This window comes from Micrasema longulum, unplaced genomic scaffold (genome assembly GCF_059751315.1).
Source record: "Micrasema longulum isolate JH-2025_06_02 unplaced genomic scaffold, ASM5975131v1 h1tg001038l, whole genome shotgun sequence".
NCBI classification, from domain to species: Eukaryota; Metazoa; Arthropoda; class Insecta; order Trichoptera; family Brachycentridae; genus Micrasema; species Micrasema longulum.
In genome coordinates, this window is record NW_028278226.1 from 413,346 (window position 1) to 433,981 (window position 20,636).

General features: G+C 30.9%; 1 protein-coding gene across 1 annotated transcript in view; it reads left to right on the plus strand.

The window, feature by feature from the left end:
- The window catches only part of Liprin-gamma (liprin protein kazrin), a 499,395-nt gene that overhangs the window by 286,524 nt on the left and 192,235 nt on the right, over positions 1-20,636 (plus strand). Inside the window, exon 4 of the mRNA XM_088232910.1 lies at positions 9,271-9,588. Coding sequence (XP_088089036.1) covers positions 9,271-9,588 — 318 coding nt within the window. The remainder of the gene's footprint in view (positions 1-9,270; positions 9,589-20,636) is intronic.

The window sequence follows — 20,636 nt, forward strand, 5'->3', positions numbered from 1 at the left end:
ACGACGCGCCGGAGTGTCGTTTTCACCTTTATATAAATATATGAGAATTTCTGAAGTATAATGTAACTTGGCCACAAAGGCACAAAGTATTCGCTTGTGACTGGCAAACGAATATATTCAAACATCATGTAATACCATGTTCATGCAACAATATTTTCGCATATAAGCCTCGCCAGTTGCAGGCGGAAGTTGGTTGCTAGTTCCTATCTTTCCATCACCTCTGCAACAGACTTCTCTAAACTTCTACACCGGAAGCTGCGCCAGGTTTCCGGCTGGACCGTTATTGGAAATACGCTATCTGTGTGCAAGTTTATTCAATCGTAAACTCCACAATTCTCTAACTAAAGTTCATAACGAGCTATTGAGATTTGTAACATAAAAAACTAAAATAATTTTCTTGTATCTGGATGATTAGATTAAAATTTTAAACCTGGGTGATAAAATTTTGAACAGATTATCTTATTACTAATGTTTTTGTTGGAATAGCGCAGTGCAAAAGTATTTTATGTATGTTTGTTAACGTAAAAATTCTGAAGCACTTATCTACGTACATGAATTTCACCGAATCATTTTTACTTTAACTAATCACGAACACCTCTTTCATGTTTTTAATTATCCACAAAAAAAGCCACAACAATAATTTGCACATCCGATAGCTAGTTTTAAGATTTACCCACTTAGTGGCTGTTTAACACACTTACACTAACACGTGCTTAAGCCGCCAATCTATTAAGTATTTTATTACGGTAATCGATATTATCTTTAAAAAATATTATGGCGTTCTTTAAGACAAATCTAAATGCCTATATATGATACATCGGCATTTTTTTAAAGGGTGAAAATAATAACCAGAAAACTCAATGCCAAAAAAATGGTTTTAAGATAATATTTTTATTGACTTCTTTACGTTCTGAATAGTAAAAAAATCTGCATTTTTTAAGTTGTAACTATTTTATCGGATATGTGTTATATATTTAAACTCATTCAATTAAAACTTATAATATTTGAAATCAAACACTGATTTGAGTTTACTGAACGCAACAAAATAAAATTCTTAAACTAACATACAACCTACCCTACCTGACCTCTACGACTGAACTGTACAAAAAAACACACCAGTTTGACATCAACTACTTGACTAAAATTGAGACCTTAAAAATTGTGCACAAAATAACACTGGGAAACATACAAGACGACGACATAATATTAGTCAAAAATGCTGACATACATAAATATAACACCAGACAACAAAAACACTATCATATTGAAAAAGCAAAGACAAACACAGGACAGTCAAAAATACTACATAATGGACTTAAACACTACAACGACCTACCTTACTACTTGAAAACTTTTAATGGAGACAAATTTAAAATCAATCTGAAAAAGCACATGATGACTGAACTAACTAGACTAGACGAGACATAAAATGACTAGACAATATTAAATTTCTAATGTAACCCTAACGGGTTTTTTAAAATTGTAAATAAATAAAAAAAATATATATATTATTTTATTTTTACAAATATAAAAAATATAAAAAACCAAAATTTCGTGACAATTGTTTCGCCTTGAATTTAAGGCGAATTATTAGTTAAAAATTTCGGCGAGAATTTTAGTTAAAAAAAAAAAAAGTTTTCAGTAGACTCAAATCAGTGTTTGATTTCTAATATTATAAGTTTCAATATGGAGTTTTTCAAAATAAACACCAAATCAATCAATCAATCATTAAATTTGTATTTTAAAAACAATTGTATTTACTCGGGTCCTTCAGGTTTAAAAAATATGAAAAGGTCCTTCAGTCTTCAGGTATGAAAAGGTCCTTCAAACAAAAAGTTAAATTCTATTATTATTATAATTCTCCATTCTTACCGTCTTTGTATTTTACATTTAATTTTAGATACTGGTCTTAAAGATGTCGCAAAAGCCATAAAACCGGCCACATTCCAATTCTCTTTTTAAATTCTTAAAAGGATGGGGCAAAAAATTAATTTGCGCGCGGTGATCTAACATCGGATTTTCACATGAAAGTCGGAATATTCTGAAGATCAGACATTTGGAAAAAAACAGAGAGACATACTGTTTAATTTTAAAAAAATTGTAGCAAAATAAATTAAATTTCTTGCATCAATGCACCCCCTCTCACTGCCAATATCCGACTGAATCTATTTCACACATACACCGGCCACAGAACAATGTCCCTGTCTTCCTTGGTATGAGTCCTATCTTCGAGCTCTCTCCTGTACAGATGTATTGAAGTTACATTAATTCTTTGTATAGCAAGGCTAAATATTCAACAATGTTTTGAGTATGTCCAAATGCTTGCAGACTGTTTGGATTTCCTCCCTAGGGAGATATCCTTTTTTAAATTTGGTTCAACAGAGAAGGAAAACATTTTTGAGAATGGAATATTGAAGTCAATGCATTTACCAGGCTTATGACCTATCATTGGCTGGTTTAGAGCAAATAAAAAGGAAAAATATTCTTTGATAATTCAGCACAGTTATACAAATTTTACTTTCCAAATCCAGTGTGAAAATGTCCATTTGAAGATTACAAAAAATCCAACTTTATAATTTTTTTTAAAAAGAGAGATAAATAAAGTCTTATATTGTATGCGTATGTAGACTAGTGGGACATCACAGTCACACAAGAATTAATTATCACTACAGTTTAGACAATATAAGAAGATACTTTTGACAGATTACAATAGCGTTGCAGCATTCCTATTTCCTTTGATTTTCGATATCGACGTTAAATAATTTTCTGTCAGATGGGGTAAATAGAAACGGGTTTGCACGACTAAATAGCTTAATACGTAATAGTTTATCGTCAAAACTATCGTTGATCAATTTTAATTAAGCATATTGCGAACTTCTTCAAATGAACGCACACAATAAAATTCAATATAAAGTCGATATTGTCGATCGATAGTGAAATTTTCTGGTGGTACGTCACTATTGTGGCTACTCAACAATAAAGTACCGTATTTGTTTCCTACACTTAACTGTCAATATTTACAGCATTTCATGAGCGTGCAAACGTCAAAAATCTCTTCTTAAGTTGACTGTAGAAAAGTATGTTATTGCTACAATAAAGTATCTACCTTAAATAATAATATATTATGTAGTGAAATTTAGTTATGAAAAAAATTTACGTTTTACTGCGTCTCATAATTCGCCCTTAAGTAGACATTTCGGCGAAACATTTTTTGAAGTTTTCTTAATCAAGATAGATATTCTTTTTAATTTGAAGGGCTTTCTTTTTTATAAAGTCGGTTTTTAAAGTCCACTTAAGTAATAAAACTACCATTAGCCCAGTTTTTATACAGATTCGATGTCATTATAGGTAATATATGAAAAAGAGGATTATGTACAGGGTAAAGTTTGAACGAGAAAAATTGCCTTGGTTTTGTGCCCTGTTGAAATAATATTTGTCATCTCTTTTCCACACCAAGTGGCGCATAAAGAACTGTATTCGTTAACCAAATGCAGCAAAGTTCGATCATCTGTAACATAGAGGAAAGGTGACCAGTCTAACGCTCCAGGTAACAGTCCGAGGCAATCAAATATTACAGATTAAAACACCTTTAGAACTACCTTTATTTCATATTCACCCTACCACAAATCGAACCCAGGACCTCAATAATGGTAAGCGAACGCGCCAACTACTGCAAAACGAGGCGGAGTTATATGTTTTCGATTTTCTTATTCAGATTTTTTACCTGTCAGCAGTCATTGAGTTGAAAACGCTCGTCCAGTGTTCTGGTTCTATTTCCCACCCAAAACTGTATTTTTCCTCCTTCTGGACATATATTAAGTAATATATTTGTAAATAACTGATACAAAACGGTTGTTAAAAATTCGATCGTACTTTGTAAAAAATAATATTTTATTTTAACATTTTCGAGCGATTTTACATTTATACTAAAATCAGAACACAAAAAATATCTTTAAAGAAGAAAACAGGCAGCTAAAAGGTCATGTACAACATAAATAGGTGTTTTGAATTGCTGAAGAAGTCCACGAAAAGCTTCGTCGTGGAGGCATTTATAATGTCGGGAACGCCGATAGAAAAAATGATTCAGCTCTAGAGGGATTGTGTAAAGATATTGTAGATCTCAGTAGGAGCATAGGAAACAATGGTACACGTTTTTATATTATGTTTAGGGTGTTTGATAAAGGTGTTACATAAATGTAAAGTGATCAGCCGTACGCTTCAGGTGCCAGTCCAAGGACAGTGAAAAATTGCATTATAAAACCACCTTTAAAAAAAAAAATCACGTCGATCCAACACCACTTCACTATGATGCGGAATTATCTCCACTCGATTACATTTTTTAGGATTTTTATCGAGTCTGTTTCACACACAAAACTGTAATAACTCTTTATGATGTTGAAGGCCACTTTTTGACGTCGAAAATGTAATTCTTTTTGCATTTATTCTTTGCATCTATTATTTTTGTTTTTATTTTAAACAAATAAGCGTATGTTTGTTTACGTACATGTTTGTTTACGTACGTACATAATTAAATACTTAGTAAAATATTAATCTGTATTAGTTTTACTTAATTATTAAACGATTATTAAATGTATTTTTTTACGTTTGGCCCATAAAATTACCTTTTTAAAAAAATGTATCTTATATTTGTGTTATGATAATATATTTTTCGCAGTTTGCAGTACTTCACGCATGCGCGCAGTAGAATGTTGTGCGGGGGAGGGGGCATTTAGCAAACTTTTGAACACAGTGCGATGTATGCAAACGTGACTCTACGCGCCTTCTGGTATATTAAAAATTTATAGTTTATAAGTATTGGTAATGCTAATGCTTAAGCGTCTATATTCCCTTTTCCGCGTTGTCCATCTCCGTTGTAATTTACGTCAATTAAAAAAATACATGGTTTTCTGAAGCCTATGTGTTTTTACTGTAGTAATTAAGGCTATTTAAACTTTTGGACCAGATAAGATTCCAAAATTTAATTTAAAATACACTGTTAACGGCGTTGTATTTAAAATTGAGACCACTAAGTTTTTAAAGATAATTTTTTATAAGGAAATAATAAGTGTTCTCGGAGTTATTTTTCATAACGGAATATTTTTACATTTCATTAAGTCATTTAAAAGACAAGTTAAAATAAAACCAAGGTCGTAAAAAGACGGAGATAAGAATAAATGCCGCTCTATGAAAATAAAATTAATTGTGCCTTCATAAAAATGGGTAGGTTCTAAAAAAAATATTTAATGAAATATCTTTGAAAAAAATCTTATATATAGATTGTTTTAAGCAATTTATGATTTCACTAAGAATTTATAACGTGCTTCTTTTTTTACGAGATTATTTTTATCCCTGAATTTGACTGTCCTTAGGGGAATCATCATCATCGTCACTCTGTATTAGCCACTGAGGTATAATAAGAGATGATGCTTCATAGAACGATAGATAAAAATTGTGTTCTTAAAATGAGCGTTGTCGCGTCATGCCACATCAACATGACTGTGCAAAACGCGTAGTAGAGTAAAAAAGGCTTACCATCCATTCTAGTTTACTGTGAATTCAAAGCTGTATGTTGCGCCTTTTTACGCTGCTTCACATTTACACCGTTAAGCTCGAATACAAAAAAAAAACAATCGTTTGGAGTATTTTTTGTTCGTATTCTAGTACTTTTTTGCAGCCCTTAAAAACTTAATTTTAACAAATGCAGTTTTGGTGGCCTCGATTATGATGGGAAAATAAAGACGTCATACCTTCACCTTGACAGTATAGTTTGAGAAAAATTCCCTCTAGCAATTACAAACATACACTACCGACCCTCCCACCCCCCCACCTTCAAGTTTTGGGTAGGTACATCGATATGAAACAAGGTGAACCGTACGTCACGGTAAACATATCTACGCACTAAAATTACATAGCTTCAGTATGACGTTATAGTTGAAGATAAAATTCTCCCGACCGATTAGTTAGATACGCTACCGATCCCCCCACGATCAAATTTTGATGTAACGATGACAAACTATTAATTAATAGTTTATCGGGACAAAATATGTTTTAATACTTTCTTTTTTTTATAATATATTAATTCTGTAATAATGTGTGTATTTTATTGAATAAAGACTAGAAGAAAGAAAAAAAAGGTATATCCATTTGTATCGACGGGTCTAGAACCCCTCAATACGTTTATCTACGCATTAAAAGTGACAAAAAATTTGTTCCACTCAGTAATTTTTCCTTTAATTGCGATTTACTTTATTTTTTATGGTTTTGAGGCTGGCATTTTTTTTTTTAAAGTCCATTCAAGGTAAACGAAAAAAATAAGTCAAATTCGAAGTCGAATTTAATTCTAACATAACTGTTAGTTTCTGAAACGAGTGGTTAGATGCAAAAAACAATGTCACTAGATTCTGCCCTTTTATCATATAATGGTATTTAGGCGCAAGAAAGTTGGCACCATAAAAAAATAATTAGTTATTATATTTTTTCCGTCTGTTTTACTATCTACCGGAGTGTACTTATTGAGACGTTAAAGGATCCGGCTTTGTAATCGCTTGGTAGATAAAAACAGACGATCGTTAAGCACACTGTCTTGATATTTGTCAAAAGTTATCTAAAAATCATGTTCAAGCGAGAATTTTTTGCTTGAATTAGGACTCATTGGAGTTTATTAAAGAACGCGGACTAAATTGTTGCGGTCGTTCATTGGTTTGTTTTGATTACATGGTGTCGATATGACAAGTAGGTAGAACATACCGAGGAAGATACAGATAGTACAGAAGTTAAGTATGCCGTCTCGATATATACAGATAAGACTAGCGTTCATAATTAAGGTCCAGCGCCTCCATTATGAACAAGATCATTATCATATGATCGAAACGAACCAATGAATGACCGCTAAAATTAGTCCACGTTCTTTACTTCACTAACATTTTAAATAGTTCTCATTTTAAATAGGCTTCTGTGATAGAAAGTGCTTACTTCGAAGAAATTATAAATTCCAATAAATCCCAATTTAAAAAAAAAATACTCGCTTGAAAATGATTTTTAAAAGACTTTTGACACTTGCCAAGACGATATGCTTAATATCGTCTGTATTTAATTACCAATCGACTAAAAAGCAGGCTCCTTTAACTTCTCAATACATACACTCCTGAAGATAGTAAAACAGACTTTTATTTTATTTTTTTCATATTGGTAACATTTTATGGCTAGATGCTCTTGTACGAGTAGGTTAATATAAAAGCCTCTAGCTAGTCTAGCTACTGCATCTGTCCACTCGTTTCCGAAACTGACAGTTACGTCAGAATTAATTTCGACTTCAAAATTGACTTATTTCTCTCTCATATTTTTAAAAGGCTTTTAAGAAAATAAGTACCAACCTCAAAACGATCAAAAATTTTAATAAATCATAGTGAAAGGAAAAATTGCTCGGCGGAACAAATTTTTTGTCACGTTTAATGCGTAGATAAACGTATCGAGGGGTTTTAGACCCGCCGGTATAAACCAATGTACTTACATCAAAACTTGATGGTGGGGGGTCGGTAGTATATCTTTGTAATCGCTAGAGAGAATTTATTTTCAACCATACCATCAAGGTATGACGTCTTTATATTCCTACCATAATCGAGGCCCTGGGCCGCGATTATAAACGACTATCTTCATCGGTATATACTGAGACGGTTTAAACTAATATCGATATTTTTGTAGGAAAGTGTGTGTATTTGTATTAAAATTTGAAGTATTTTTGTCAGTAAGCGGTAATTAAACATGTTGAGAAAAAAAAATGTAAATATATTGTATTTTTCATACAGAAAACATAATTTTATTTTGTAGATAAAGTTTAATATAAATTTTATCTTTCCATCAGAATACGTACCTAGGTATTAAATTTGATTTAACTCGACAGAGAAAAGATTTGATCATGTTTTATCTTCGAAACATGCAAAATGAATCATATTTTTAATAATTCTCCACGCTATGTTTCAAACTAAATTAAGTTGTTTCTTTAATCGTACTGTACCTTTTTATTAAGGCGTCCATTGTAGTGGAATGGATTCGTTTTCCCTATCTTGATATGCTAATAGAAGGCATTAGTTACGTTGAACTGTAAGCGAAGCTTTTGGGGGTATTTTAAGGCTCTTCTATAGAACGGCACGGATAGGGTAGTTTTACATAACTATTTTATTGAATAGACTAGAATTAGTAGTGAAATAAGATACACCGTAATTTTATTGAGATATACATAGTTGAAACTAAATTCGTTTCTGGGTTTCTTTGAAACTTCTACAGCATAACATAGGCCATACATTAAGTGCTAATTTTTTTCCGTTAAATAAAAAATAAACGCTCTGATTTTGTTTAAACCTAGCGTTTTTGACGCAGAAATGTAAACAAAATATATTTTTATTTTAATAGAAAATATATTCAACAAAATGTCATTTAAAATACTTCAAGGAGTTTTTGCAAAAATAAAACGTGCAGAAAAAAAATTATCACTTAAGGTTGAACTTGCCAAAAAAAGTCTTTCTCTCGTGTTTGGCAAGTTTTCAAAATATTTTGAAAAAGAAACAAAAAATGCAAAACAAAATAATAAAATAAATAAAAAATTAAACAATTGTAAAAATTGAGAAAACTTAACACGAATAACAAATATTATTTTTTTTATAAAAACACAAAATCTATAAATTAATAGACACAGGCACATATTATATATACATCTTTATTTTTAAAATACGGTTAATGTTAATTACGTCAGGAAGTTTTTCTTTAATTTATCCTTAAATTTTCCGTAATTTATTTCTTGACGTAGATTTTGTGGTAAATTATTGAAAAGCTTCCGTCCTATATAAGTATTATGATGTTTGGCAGTGGTAGTTTAATTATCTGTAGAGCGAGGCATCCTGTTTTTAACCTTCCCGGAATACGGTCTGATGGGAGGCTCTCCTTATGCACCTGGAGCATACAACACTTTCCGTAGATATCTTCCACTCTTAAAACATATATGTTTATATGTGTACACACGTGTGTGTGTGTATGTATTTGGAATTATATAAATAAACGAATATGTTAGTCTGACTATGCACGGGTCTTCTCCTTCAAGGCATTACTTTATAATATTGTTTGTAAAAAAAAAATTAAATAAAAAAAAAAAAAAATGCAATCTTATAGTATCTATTTATGATCGCTTAACCTGTACATCTGTTTGTATTTGTAATATCATGCTGCTTTTATTGATATTAAAATTAATAAATTAATAAATTTTGTTCTGTCAAACAGATGACACGTCCGGGCGCTCCGGATCCGGGCGCGAGGCGCGCACCACCCCGGAGCCCGCCGCGCCCGCGTCGCCCGCGCCCGCACCCGCGTCGCCGCGCCTGCTGGACGCGCCGCGCCGCCTGCGCCACGAGAACGAGCGCCTGCGCGCCGAGCTGGCGCGCCTGCGGCGGCTAGTGGTGGCGGGCGCCGAGCGCGGCGAGGCGGGCACGGCGCTGCTGGCCGCGCCCGCGCCCGCGCCCGGCGCGCCGCCCGACCCGGGCGAGGCGCGCGTCACGGCGCTGGAGGCTGAGCTCAGGATGGCCAGAGAGGCGGTTATAGGTAAGTTCAACTCACATTTTCACATCGCAACAAAAAAATATATTTATATTGGTTATTTATATGTAGATTTTGTATGTTAAAAAAAGCATAAAAATCATTTAAAAAGTATTAAAAATTACATGCAAAAGCAAAAACATAAAATATCAAAAATTTTATGTTCAAGATGCGCATTCTCTGGATCAACTAACATTATTTATTCGAAGTACATACTTCTGGAAAAAAGAATTCTTCAATTCGCACGTCCTGTTTCTGTATTTTGAAGTTGGTACTTAAAAATTTTGTGGCAAATTATAAAATTTCTTGAAACCTATGAATTGTAAAGATCTAGCACCAAACTTCGCAGATTTTAAATTTTTGAATCACTCGTGTTAAAATATCAACAACTTAATAGCAATAATTGCCAACCAATTAAAAACGTTATTGTAATTGACGTTAGTTCGTCGGTTTTCATCCAGAAATAACATTCAATGAACGGTTTATATACCAATCTATGTAGGTTTATTGTCTAACCTGCCGATTGGTTTTAAAAAAATAAAATAAATAATAATAAAAAAAAAAAACAATACGATCCTTCGTTTTGTATGAAAGGTATTTTTGTGTTGTATACAAGTACGTATTTATTTTATTAATTTTAAATGATACTTTATTTACTATTCTATATGAACACTTCACTAGGCACAACCCATAAAGAAGCATTTATTTACATTATTTATATTATTCTTCTAGTAATAATAGTTGGTATCTGAATAATATAGTCAGCATTTGCCTTCAGAGCAAAACAGTATTTCATAGTAAAAAAAACTTGTGTGTGACATATGTGCGGATATAAAATACGTGTAATGAATATATACAATGCTATAGTAATCCGTTATGATTTATTGCATAATTTCACATCAAAATAAAAAAATACGTATTTACATATCGACTTTGTAAAGAAAAAAGTCCCTAAGCGACGTCTAGCTAACTTTACACAAAAGCCAATAAAAGTTTGATTTTCGTAAAATTAATTAAAAAACTCGAATTTTTTTAAAAGAAATATTATCGTTCTTATAATTTACCCAAATAATTCAATTTTTGTGGCCATTTTCAACGAGTTGTTAACAACTCACCATTAGAAAATTTAAATCAATTTGGGGTAGAGTACGGTTTGAACCTCGGACCTCTGGCCCGTGAGTCCGCAACGGGACCACGACCCGATAAATTATGTAGGCATCACACTAAAATAATAGGTAGAAATTTATGAGATTTTGTAATTAATTAAAAATAAAAACAAAAAAACTTAATGTCACTTGGGAACGTTTTCCTTTCCACCGTCGATTTACATGCATACACATAAATGTAAACAAACACAAATTACGCTTTTAAGCAAATATTTTATCTTAATTATATCGGGAATCGAACTCAGTAGGCAACATGAACACGATTGGCAAACGCACTGACCACAAGACTACAAGGCGGACAGATGGGTAACCTAAAACGGAAATAAATGCTAGCGGCAATATTTTAAGTAGCTTACAGATAAAAGAGGGCTTATAAATGATTTGAATCCTCTCTCACGAAGTCCGTTTAAAAAAATCCATTTCCGCGCGGCCACCTCCATATGCACGACGGCAACGCGACGAATGAAAATGTGGTGGCATTTAAAACCCGTAAAGGTCACATTAGAATCTGCCCTGAATTTAACTAACCAATTCAACTAATGGATTTGTCACGTAAGTCGTCAGAACAGGTTGTCTGCAGGGATGCGAAAACCACCCTTGCATACAAAGCAGCTTGTTCTAAGAAGCGGTCGCCCCCTTAATCCGCCTTGAAAACTTTCTAATACTAGAAGCGTGGTTGGTAATTCTCCATACTTTACATATTCTAGGGAAAAGATAATGCAAAAATGTATGCAATTTCGGTCTAAGAAACACAGTTCATTTTTCTACATTTATTTATTATGTACGCCCCTAAGACTTTTACGTGACAGGTACACAATTAAAATAAAAACGTTTCATGCTCAATTAAGTCAATACGTTGATCTCATACAATTTACAAAACATGTTTTAAATTTTTATTTAATTTTATTATTAAATCGGAAAAAAAAATGTGCACCCGGCAGTAAAAACAAACTCATTTTGGGACAGAAAAATATTTAATAATATGTACATAAAACTGTAAAATTAAATTAAAAAAAAAAAAAAACGTTATTTCTTTATTTCCGATAATAATCAGGATAATCCGGATTTCAGATGAATTGAGAGTTTTATTGTACCTTAAATGTTGATATAATTTAACGTATTTTAAGAAAATCACATTGAGATAAGTGAATGTAAACATAAAGTAGAATAGGTTTTACCTTGAAAACTACACTGGATATTTAGCCAGTTGGGGCGTGGTATCTTTGGCTGGTTACAGTGTCGCAATGTTTCGTGTGTGTGTATCTCTGAAACGGTAGGGATTTAAACTATTTATTGAATTAATTTGATATTGAGCAGAAATAAGTTAATTACAATATTGTGGTTTGTTACCAACTAAACGTCGGGTTAAGTCAACTGCCTAGTAGGTTCCACATAAATTGCTAAATATTAATCCGCGTTGATATCACTCCGTAAAAATCGTCTCGTGAGAACGTTTTTTACTTCACGCTCGTTTTGGATAAATCTACAGACTAGCATGGTATGTGAAATGCACAGATAGAGTAAAAGATTGTAGTTACCGTTTTATTATATTTTATTAATACAAAATATACCATATATAAACTTAACTAAACTTAATATCATAGAGAATGGAAATACTTAAAAATAACTCAAGGATTCTAATTTGTAAAACGTAAAATAAAGCAGTTTAGAAAAAGTATGAAATCGTAACAATTAAAATTAAATCAAGTTTTTTTCTAAAGTACGTGTGCCACCGAACACAGCCAAAACGCCTCTCTCCTGTCCATCGCTCGGTCCTGGCGCGCGACTTCACGTGTGACGTCTATAGTGTTGCCACAACACTAAGCATTTAGAGAAGTTATCACTGAATAAAAATCAATCAAACATTGGATTAATTTTTTATTTATTTGAGATTATTTAACGACAAGGGAAATAAAGCAGGTTAGTTTAAAGTGGGTTTTCACCACCAAGCGTCCAAGTACTTTCCAGGTATTATTCAAAATAGATCAATATTTCTGAAATGAAATAATCCCTTGGAGCAGTAATATAAAGATTACCACCTTGCCCACCACATACCACACACCGCATCTGAAGATATTATTTTTAGCAATAATTATAATTAACTTATTCCAGCTCAATTTGGTGGATAGTAAAATACTTAACCAGCCTAAAACTAGTGTAAAGAATCAAGTAATTTCAAAAATAAAGAAAAAAATAATTCGTAAAAGAATTAAACAGGTGTGTAAATTATAAATTTAATAAAAATTACATTAAAAAAACAAAAGGATTCAACGATAATTAAACTAAAAAGTAAATCATCACCAATTAGTTGATTGCAATATTTAAGTTCGACGTATATGTTTGTGCTGAAATTTTAAAATCAGTCTTTTAAAATATATGTATATCTCCATACTAATTATAACTTTTTAATTTCAACTTTTTTTTAAAATCCAAAACAATTCAATATTTGCAGTAAATTGAATTTGAAGGTGCTTAACTAAAACAGCATCCATTTTAATTTATTATGGTATTAATAAAACGAATATTTTAACTTCGCCGCTGGGGATTTTATAATAAAACTCAACTTTTAAGAGTTTAATAATCTCAACAGGTTGAAATATAAAAGTTGTTATGTAGAGAAACAAAACACCTGTGCCTGAGAACTAAGTAATAAAAAAATCTTGTTTTTAGTTTTGTTAAATTAATTGATTTACTCGTGGCGTAGTTGGGAAAAAAGATTTTAAAAAGTCTTTAAATATCCCTTTTCGTTTTTTTTATAATACATTATGCATGGCTAAACCTACCCTATCCTAAATTTTCGCATTCGCTTAAATGTTTATAAAAAAATCATAATTATTATCAAACTTTCGTTTAATTTTTTCTTTTAGAATATTGTTTATTAATCATTGACCGTTTATTCTTATTTCCAAAGTTGTTGAGAACTTTTGTCATTTGATAAACAAAGAATCAGTTAAGTTAACAGCCATTTTATGTTTAATTGTGTTTCTATGCAAATAAAGAACACATTTCCGTGTGTGAATTAGAACTTGATTCGTGGACGATAGTTTTCAACTCAATTACTTCTCTTTGGTAAAACACCAGATGCAGGTAAGCAAATGGTCTGAGTCCGCCTCATAGTATAAGGTTTGACGCGTTCGTCTACCATGCTTGAGATCCTTGATTTAATTCCTAGAAAGGTGAAAGTAAAATTATGAATTTTCTCTCTCCTGATGTCTCCTTATCCGCACCCAGTGGTGCATAGGGTACAGCACTGACATTTCAATAGCAGCGTATATGGGACGTTTTTGTTACATGGAAGGTTAGGTGATAGCTGCGTGAATAGGTCGTTTTTGTTACATGGAAGGTAAAGAGGAGTTACGTGGAAGGTTTGATAATACAACCTTGAGGTGATTTTCACAAAAATGGAGCTATATTAATTATCGAAATATAGTAATATTAATTAGGTGATAAGTTCTAAGCTGTCTCCAATTGCAAACGAGTCCAGATCATTTTTGTTACTTAAAAGTAAAGTCTCGCGCTTCAGGTGCAAGTCCGGGAAAAATTAAATATTGAAGTGTAAAACCATATTTAAAAACAATACTTTACGTCCACCCTGTCAGAAATTGAACCCAGGACCTCAAAATTGGTAGGCAAACGCGTCAACCTACGGGATGGATTTATTTCTAATCGTTTTCTTTTTTCAGGATTTTTACCTGAAAGCAGCCATCGACTCAAAAACGCTCATCCAGGGTTCTGGTTCTTTTTCACACTCAAAATTGTATGTTTTATCTACCCGGACACAAGCCTAGAAAACTTATACCGAAAACATGTTGAATTATTCTTCTACGTTACAAAAATACGGACGCTAGTCGGCAGTTAATGAAAAAATTGTTATCCTTCATTAAGATGTGACACTGATTGTGACAGCCGTTTAAGTTGCCCATCCCTGCTTGTCACGTGGCCGATTCTCCTGTGACAGCAGTGACATTAACAATCGACTGAATCTGTCGACTGGACATGATACTAAAACCCATTTATTCCATGTCGGGTTTACTGCTCAGGGCCCCGATTACAATGGATGTTAACAGAGTTATCTTCAAAAGTCTATAAAGTCAAATTGAATTTTCTGTGCGGAAATATCTAGGGTTATTTGAGTGATTTGAAAAGTTTGTCTTTATTCAATAAAAAATACACATTATTAGAATATTAATACATTATAAAGAAAACAAAGTATTAAAATATATTTTGTCCCGATAAACTATTTATTAATAGATTGTCATCGGGTGCTCAGACATTAGTTTTAATTAACAATCAAATAAAAACAGTACAGACATAATATGGTATACGTATAAAATAATTAACATGTATAATTTTGTTTTGATGCTTTGAAAAATATTATTAAAAAAAAAATCTAAAAAACCAGATAAAAATAGTTTAAAGAAATATTTTTTTTTTTCAAAGTAAGAAAATAGAGTAAAATAATACAATTAAAATTAAAGATGCAATTTACTTTAATATATATTAAATATAGGAAAAAAAATGAACACATAAATATAATATTATTGTTTTCAAAAACATTTTTCACTTTGTGGTATGACATTTTACACTAAGTACTTAAGTGATTTATACAAATTTATAAACAAATAAGTGACAAATATGTAAATTTATAATATGTTTTGTATATCCGAATTATGTTTTCAATAATCATGTCACTATACGACATTTCTTAGGCATCCATATGTTTACTAACTGAGATGGATATGTTCTCATCATCACTATGGCAGCATCATCTGCATGGCACGTGATGTAAATGACCTTATCTCTCTTAGTAGATTCACTTCTTTTTTTTATTCTTATAGGCGTTTTTTGTATATATTTATTCTGCTTGTGTTAGAAAAGTTTTGGGCGTATTTATTGTTGTGCTATATTTAGTCATACAGCTGCTAAACTTGCATTGTTGTTCTCAATATGTGTTATTTTCTAGATGTTAATATTATTTATGTCCCAAATCGAGTTATTGTAACTCCTGGAAATGTAATTCAACGTATTATACTTGTAAAATACTTTGTGTTATATGATATATAAATTAAATAAAATAAATGGAATCAAAACTAGGAAAAACATAAAACAAAGTAAATCGTCACAAAGCAAAGTTTCGTCTTGTTATCATTTTGTAAAATATATTTTTTTTAATTTTAAAAATAAATATTTGAGAGAATGTTCTTATTTTTTTAAGATTCACTATTAGAAAATGGGAATCGAGTTGGAGTAGAGTGGGATTCGAACCACGGACCTTTGGTCCGTGAGTCGGAGACACTAGCCACAGGATCACATACATATTTTATTTAATTTATAATTTTTTTTCACCTTATAAACAAAATAAATAGTAAAAAATATTGTGACCTCGGAGTTACGAGGGCACTAAACAATTTACTTTTTTTTTTATCTGAGAATATGCAAAGAAGATTCAATTACAAAACGTTAATTCACATCGACCTTTTTAAAATGTTGGCCAAAAAAAAAATCTTACATTGACTATTGAAGATCCAATATATTTTTTACATATTATATTTTGGACTACTAAAATAATGTATTTTTAACTGTCTTAGAAGAGAGTTACTTGCCATGGTTCAGTCGTCAAAATAACTATATATTAATTACTGTAATAATTTAGCGTGTATTAAATAAGAAAAATAAATATTTTCGGATACATTAATAAAGACTTCTTATTAAATAACACTTTAATAAACACGTACACCCAAACACTCAATACAACTTGCATTTACTTACAGTAAACGGGTATATCTACATAGATGCAAAAGGTACAAGGAAAAAATATATGTTAAAGTTAGTTGGTCAATTCGGAAACAATAACATGTACTTGCTTGTAGTTTATGTGAATATATTATGTAAATGTGTATTTATGAAAAAAAAAAAAATATTACCAATGAATATAACGTTATCCTCTACAATCTTGGGATTTTTTGTATTTAGTAGAATATAAAACCTACACAAAATCACTGCTAAAATCTCGTTAGATTGCCAACGAAAATGTTTACATGGCGGTTTAATTTAGATACTAAGAACTCTATTATATCGGGAAATGCCGACAAAATTCCTTTCGCTAGGTTATTATTTGGCGAAAATTTCTGAAAAGCAAACGTAAATAAAGGTTTATCCCGTTCGAATCCCGCGGGATTCCCTCCATTTTCCCTTCGCTAATCCTCTTCCCACGGTACTTTTACAATTTCAAGTATAAAGATTCAGGTGACGAGAGAAATATCGAGAAAACGTCTTAAACCTTTGTGTGGTCTGAAATTATTGTGCCCTTAGACCCGTAGATCGTTTCCCTTCGATTGAAAATTCCCAAAGGGGAAAGACACAAAATGTCATTTTTGGTAACTAAGTTTTTATTTTATTTTAGTAAATGATGCATGTTTTTTTTTCTATTACAATCTACTTTTAATTTTTTTTATGTTATAACTAACTTTCCAAAAAAGTGACTGGCTCTTGGGCTTGGAGAGTAACTAGCACTGTTTTATTTCTTTAATAATTTGAAGTTATATTATTCTGAATATACATGAGAAAAAAATTATAATACGAAATTTAAAAAAACCGAAAATATGTTACAATAATATTAATTCAAATAAAATGCTGTTTTTTCTCGGGTTCAAAAAATTTCATAAAATTCATGTTGAATTTATTTACTTATATACGAGTTTATATAGTTTTTAGTTCATTGGGGAGATTATTGTAACTTTGTATTTCTTTGAAAACAAAACTATTTTGGCCATGACTTGTGTGGAATTTAAGAATCAAGATATTATTTTGGTATCTAATTTACTTATTAATCTCAAATTCGTTTAATTTATTTTTTTGTAAATTTCGTTCAATAGTATAGTATGAAGGTTAAATAGGCGTTTTCTAGTAGAGAAAATAATTCAAAATACTCTCTTGTATATCAATAAAATTATCGGCTGTTTTCTACATAAATATGAACCAACAAATACTCATTATTTTAAGGCTTTTTTTTTATTCTAAAAATCTACAATATATTTTATATCTATGTATATACAAGACTAAGAAGAACTGGAGATGCCGAGTCAAGTATTTTAAAATATTTTTTTATTTAACTTTTGTACATAATGTTATTTGTACATTGGCGGGCTTATTGCCAAATGGCATTTTTTCCAACCAACCAATAAAATAAAAGTTTAATTTTTATAATTCAAGTTACAGAACATATTCAATAGGAAAAAAAAGATTAAAAAGCTAAAAGTATATAAAAATAGAAATTAACGTTTTTGTTTATAAATTACCTTAAATCAAAACTATTACTCAATAGAAAAAAGGAAAAAAATAGGAAAGAGGAAAAAGGAAAGGAGGAATATTCCTTTTGCTTAAAGTTTTCTTACATATTTTATTATGCTTAAATATATATATATATATATATATATATATAATATATATATATATATATATATATATATATATATAATATCTTGCATGTTTTCAACAAAGACTTAAACATGTCAAAAATATTATAAATAAAATATTATAACGTCATTACCTAAAGTTTTTATTAATTTATTTCGGATACAGATGCACGGGTAATAAATACTTGGAGGCTAATAAATATAAATAGAATACATAGTTGGGTTTGGCATCCAATTATAAGTATTCACTTAATTTTAATTGAATAAATCGATGGTTTAAACAAGAAAAAAAAATAATGTAAAATAAAGTAGTTGAAACAATTTTCTTGATAGAAATTAAAATAAAAGAAATAGGGACAAAACAAGAAGACAGTGGGTAGGGAAAAAAAGAAAAGTGACGAGGAGTGATGGAGGATAAATTAAGGAAAGATTGTAAAATTGCATTTGATTTGCTGACGTTAAATGCACTTAATGGTGCAATAGGGCTGTGCATTTGTAATATATTGCACATAAAAGCAAACTGATAAGTCAAACGTTTCAGATCTTTATGTGAAACTAGTTATTTAATCAAAAACGCCCGTCCAGGTTTCAGGTTCTATTTCACATAAAAACTTCATTATTCATCTGCCCGGACATGTATAATTTTATTTTCAGTGCTACTTAATGATCTCGGTTAGAAAATAAATTAATTGAAAGTCAAGAAAATAGTTTTTTTTCAAAAAAATGCCTTACACATTAAAAATTTTACTGAATAAGTATAACATTTCTTTGAATTGACGTGCGTATTCATTCTTGGATTAGCGCAAGACTGATCTTGTCTTGAAAAAACTTGTCAAAAATTTAAACCATAAGAATTGTACAAATAGTACTGGAAAACGTACAATGCGAGGACATAACGTTAGCCAGAAATGCTGACAAACACAAATATAATACCAGAAAACAACACCCCTACCCTATTAAAAAAGCTAAGACAAACGTAGGACAGTCATAAATACTATACTATGGACTTAAAAACTATAATGACCTACTTTATTACTTAAAAAAATACACTGAAGACAAAATTAAAATCAACCTAAAAAGCACAATATGACTACACTAACAAGACAAGACATAACATGACTAGACCTTAAACTAATTCTTATATAACCCTAACGTGTTTTTAAAAATAATAAATTTATTTTTTTAATGTCACAAAAATTATTTAAATGCGCTTCAACCCTAACGGGTTTTTAAAAATAATATTTAAATATTTTTTCAATTTAACAAAAAAATTTCTAATATGCTTCAATTACTTGTTTACAATGCATTACAATGCAATACTTAAATAATTTATCATAAAAAAAGTGAATTCCAATTAAATCAATAAAAATAATTGAAGAAATCAAATAGAATACATCGGGTTTTAATTTTTTAAACCACGAAGGTTCAACCGTATTTCAAACACAATAAATCCTGTGATTGAAAAGCTCGCGGCGAAGGCTTTTATTGGAACATTCTATTGTTGGCTCTCGGTGGCTATCTGTGGGTGCATACATGTATATACATGTACATTTTATCCATGTGCACGTGTCCTAGAAATGAAAGGACCCCTGACCGAGGGGGGGCAGTGGGAGAGAATCCTTGGAATTCCCTGCAACCATACATGATTGTCATTCCGAGCGTATTTCGAATATTCCATTTTAATGGAACAATGCACTTATCACAATCTTTATTTTTTTGTCAAGTCAAACTGAAATATGATACAATCTGGCTTATATTTATTCTTGCTGAAGTGCAATTTTGAAACTAAAAAAAACATATGTAGTTTGTGCACACATGCGTACTTCCGGAAAAATAGGAGCTGACAAAAGAAACCCCGGGGTAGCAAATCAGCTATTAAAAAAAAAACACTAAAATTTTAATATTTTTCTTTTATTCTGTACATTCTAGTATAGGTACATTTATATGGAAAAACAACTATTTCCATTGTTTATTGATGTAAAAAGATGCTCAAATTCACTTTTACCTGATACTTATTTAAGCATAAGTTAAAAACGAACAATGAACAACGAAATATCCAACAACTTTTATTTTTACATAACGTTCGTTCGTTGGCAAAAACTCGTATTCGTAACAGATTACCGCATCAACAAGTTTTCTATTTATATGAAGTAATAGATATAAGGTTACAAAATTAAATTGATGTCATTTAAATATGTAAACGAAAATGATTTTATTTTATTGAATGAAACTGCCTTCGATTTACGCAGATCGTAAACATGTATTGATTTTAGATTAATCCAAATCCGATTATTTTTGTGGCTTTGAATTTATAATACTTCCCAGTTGAAAGTTATACTGCCGCTAAAATGTGATAGCTTTAATAAAGTTAGGCTATCCCTTAGTATCCCTAAATTGCTGAATTATTTAATTATTAATGATTTTTTGGTTAATATCATAATGTTTGTATTTGTTCTTTAATCCCTTTTAAAAA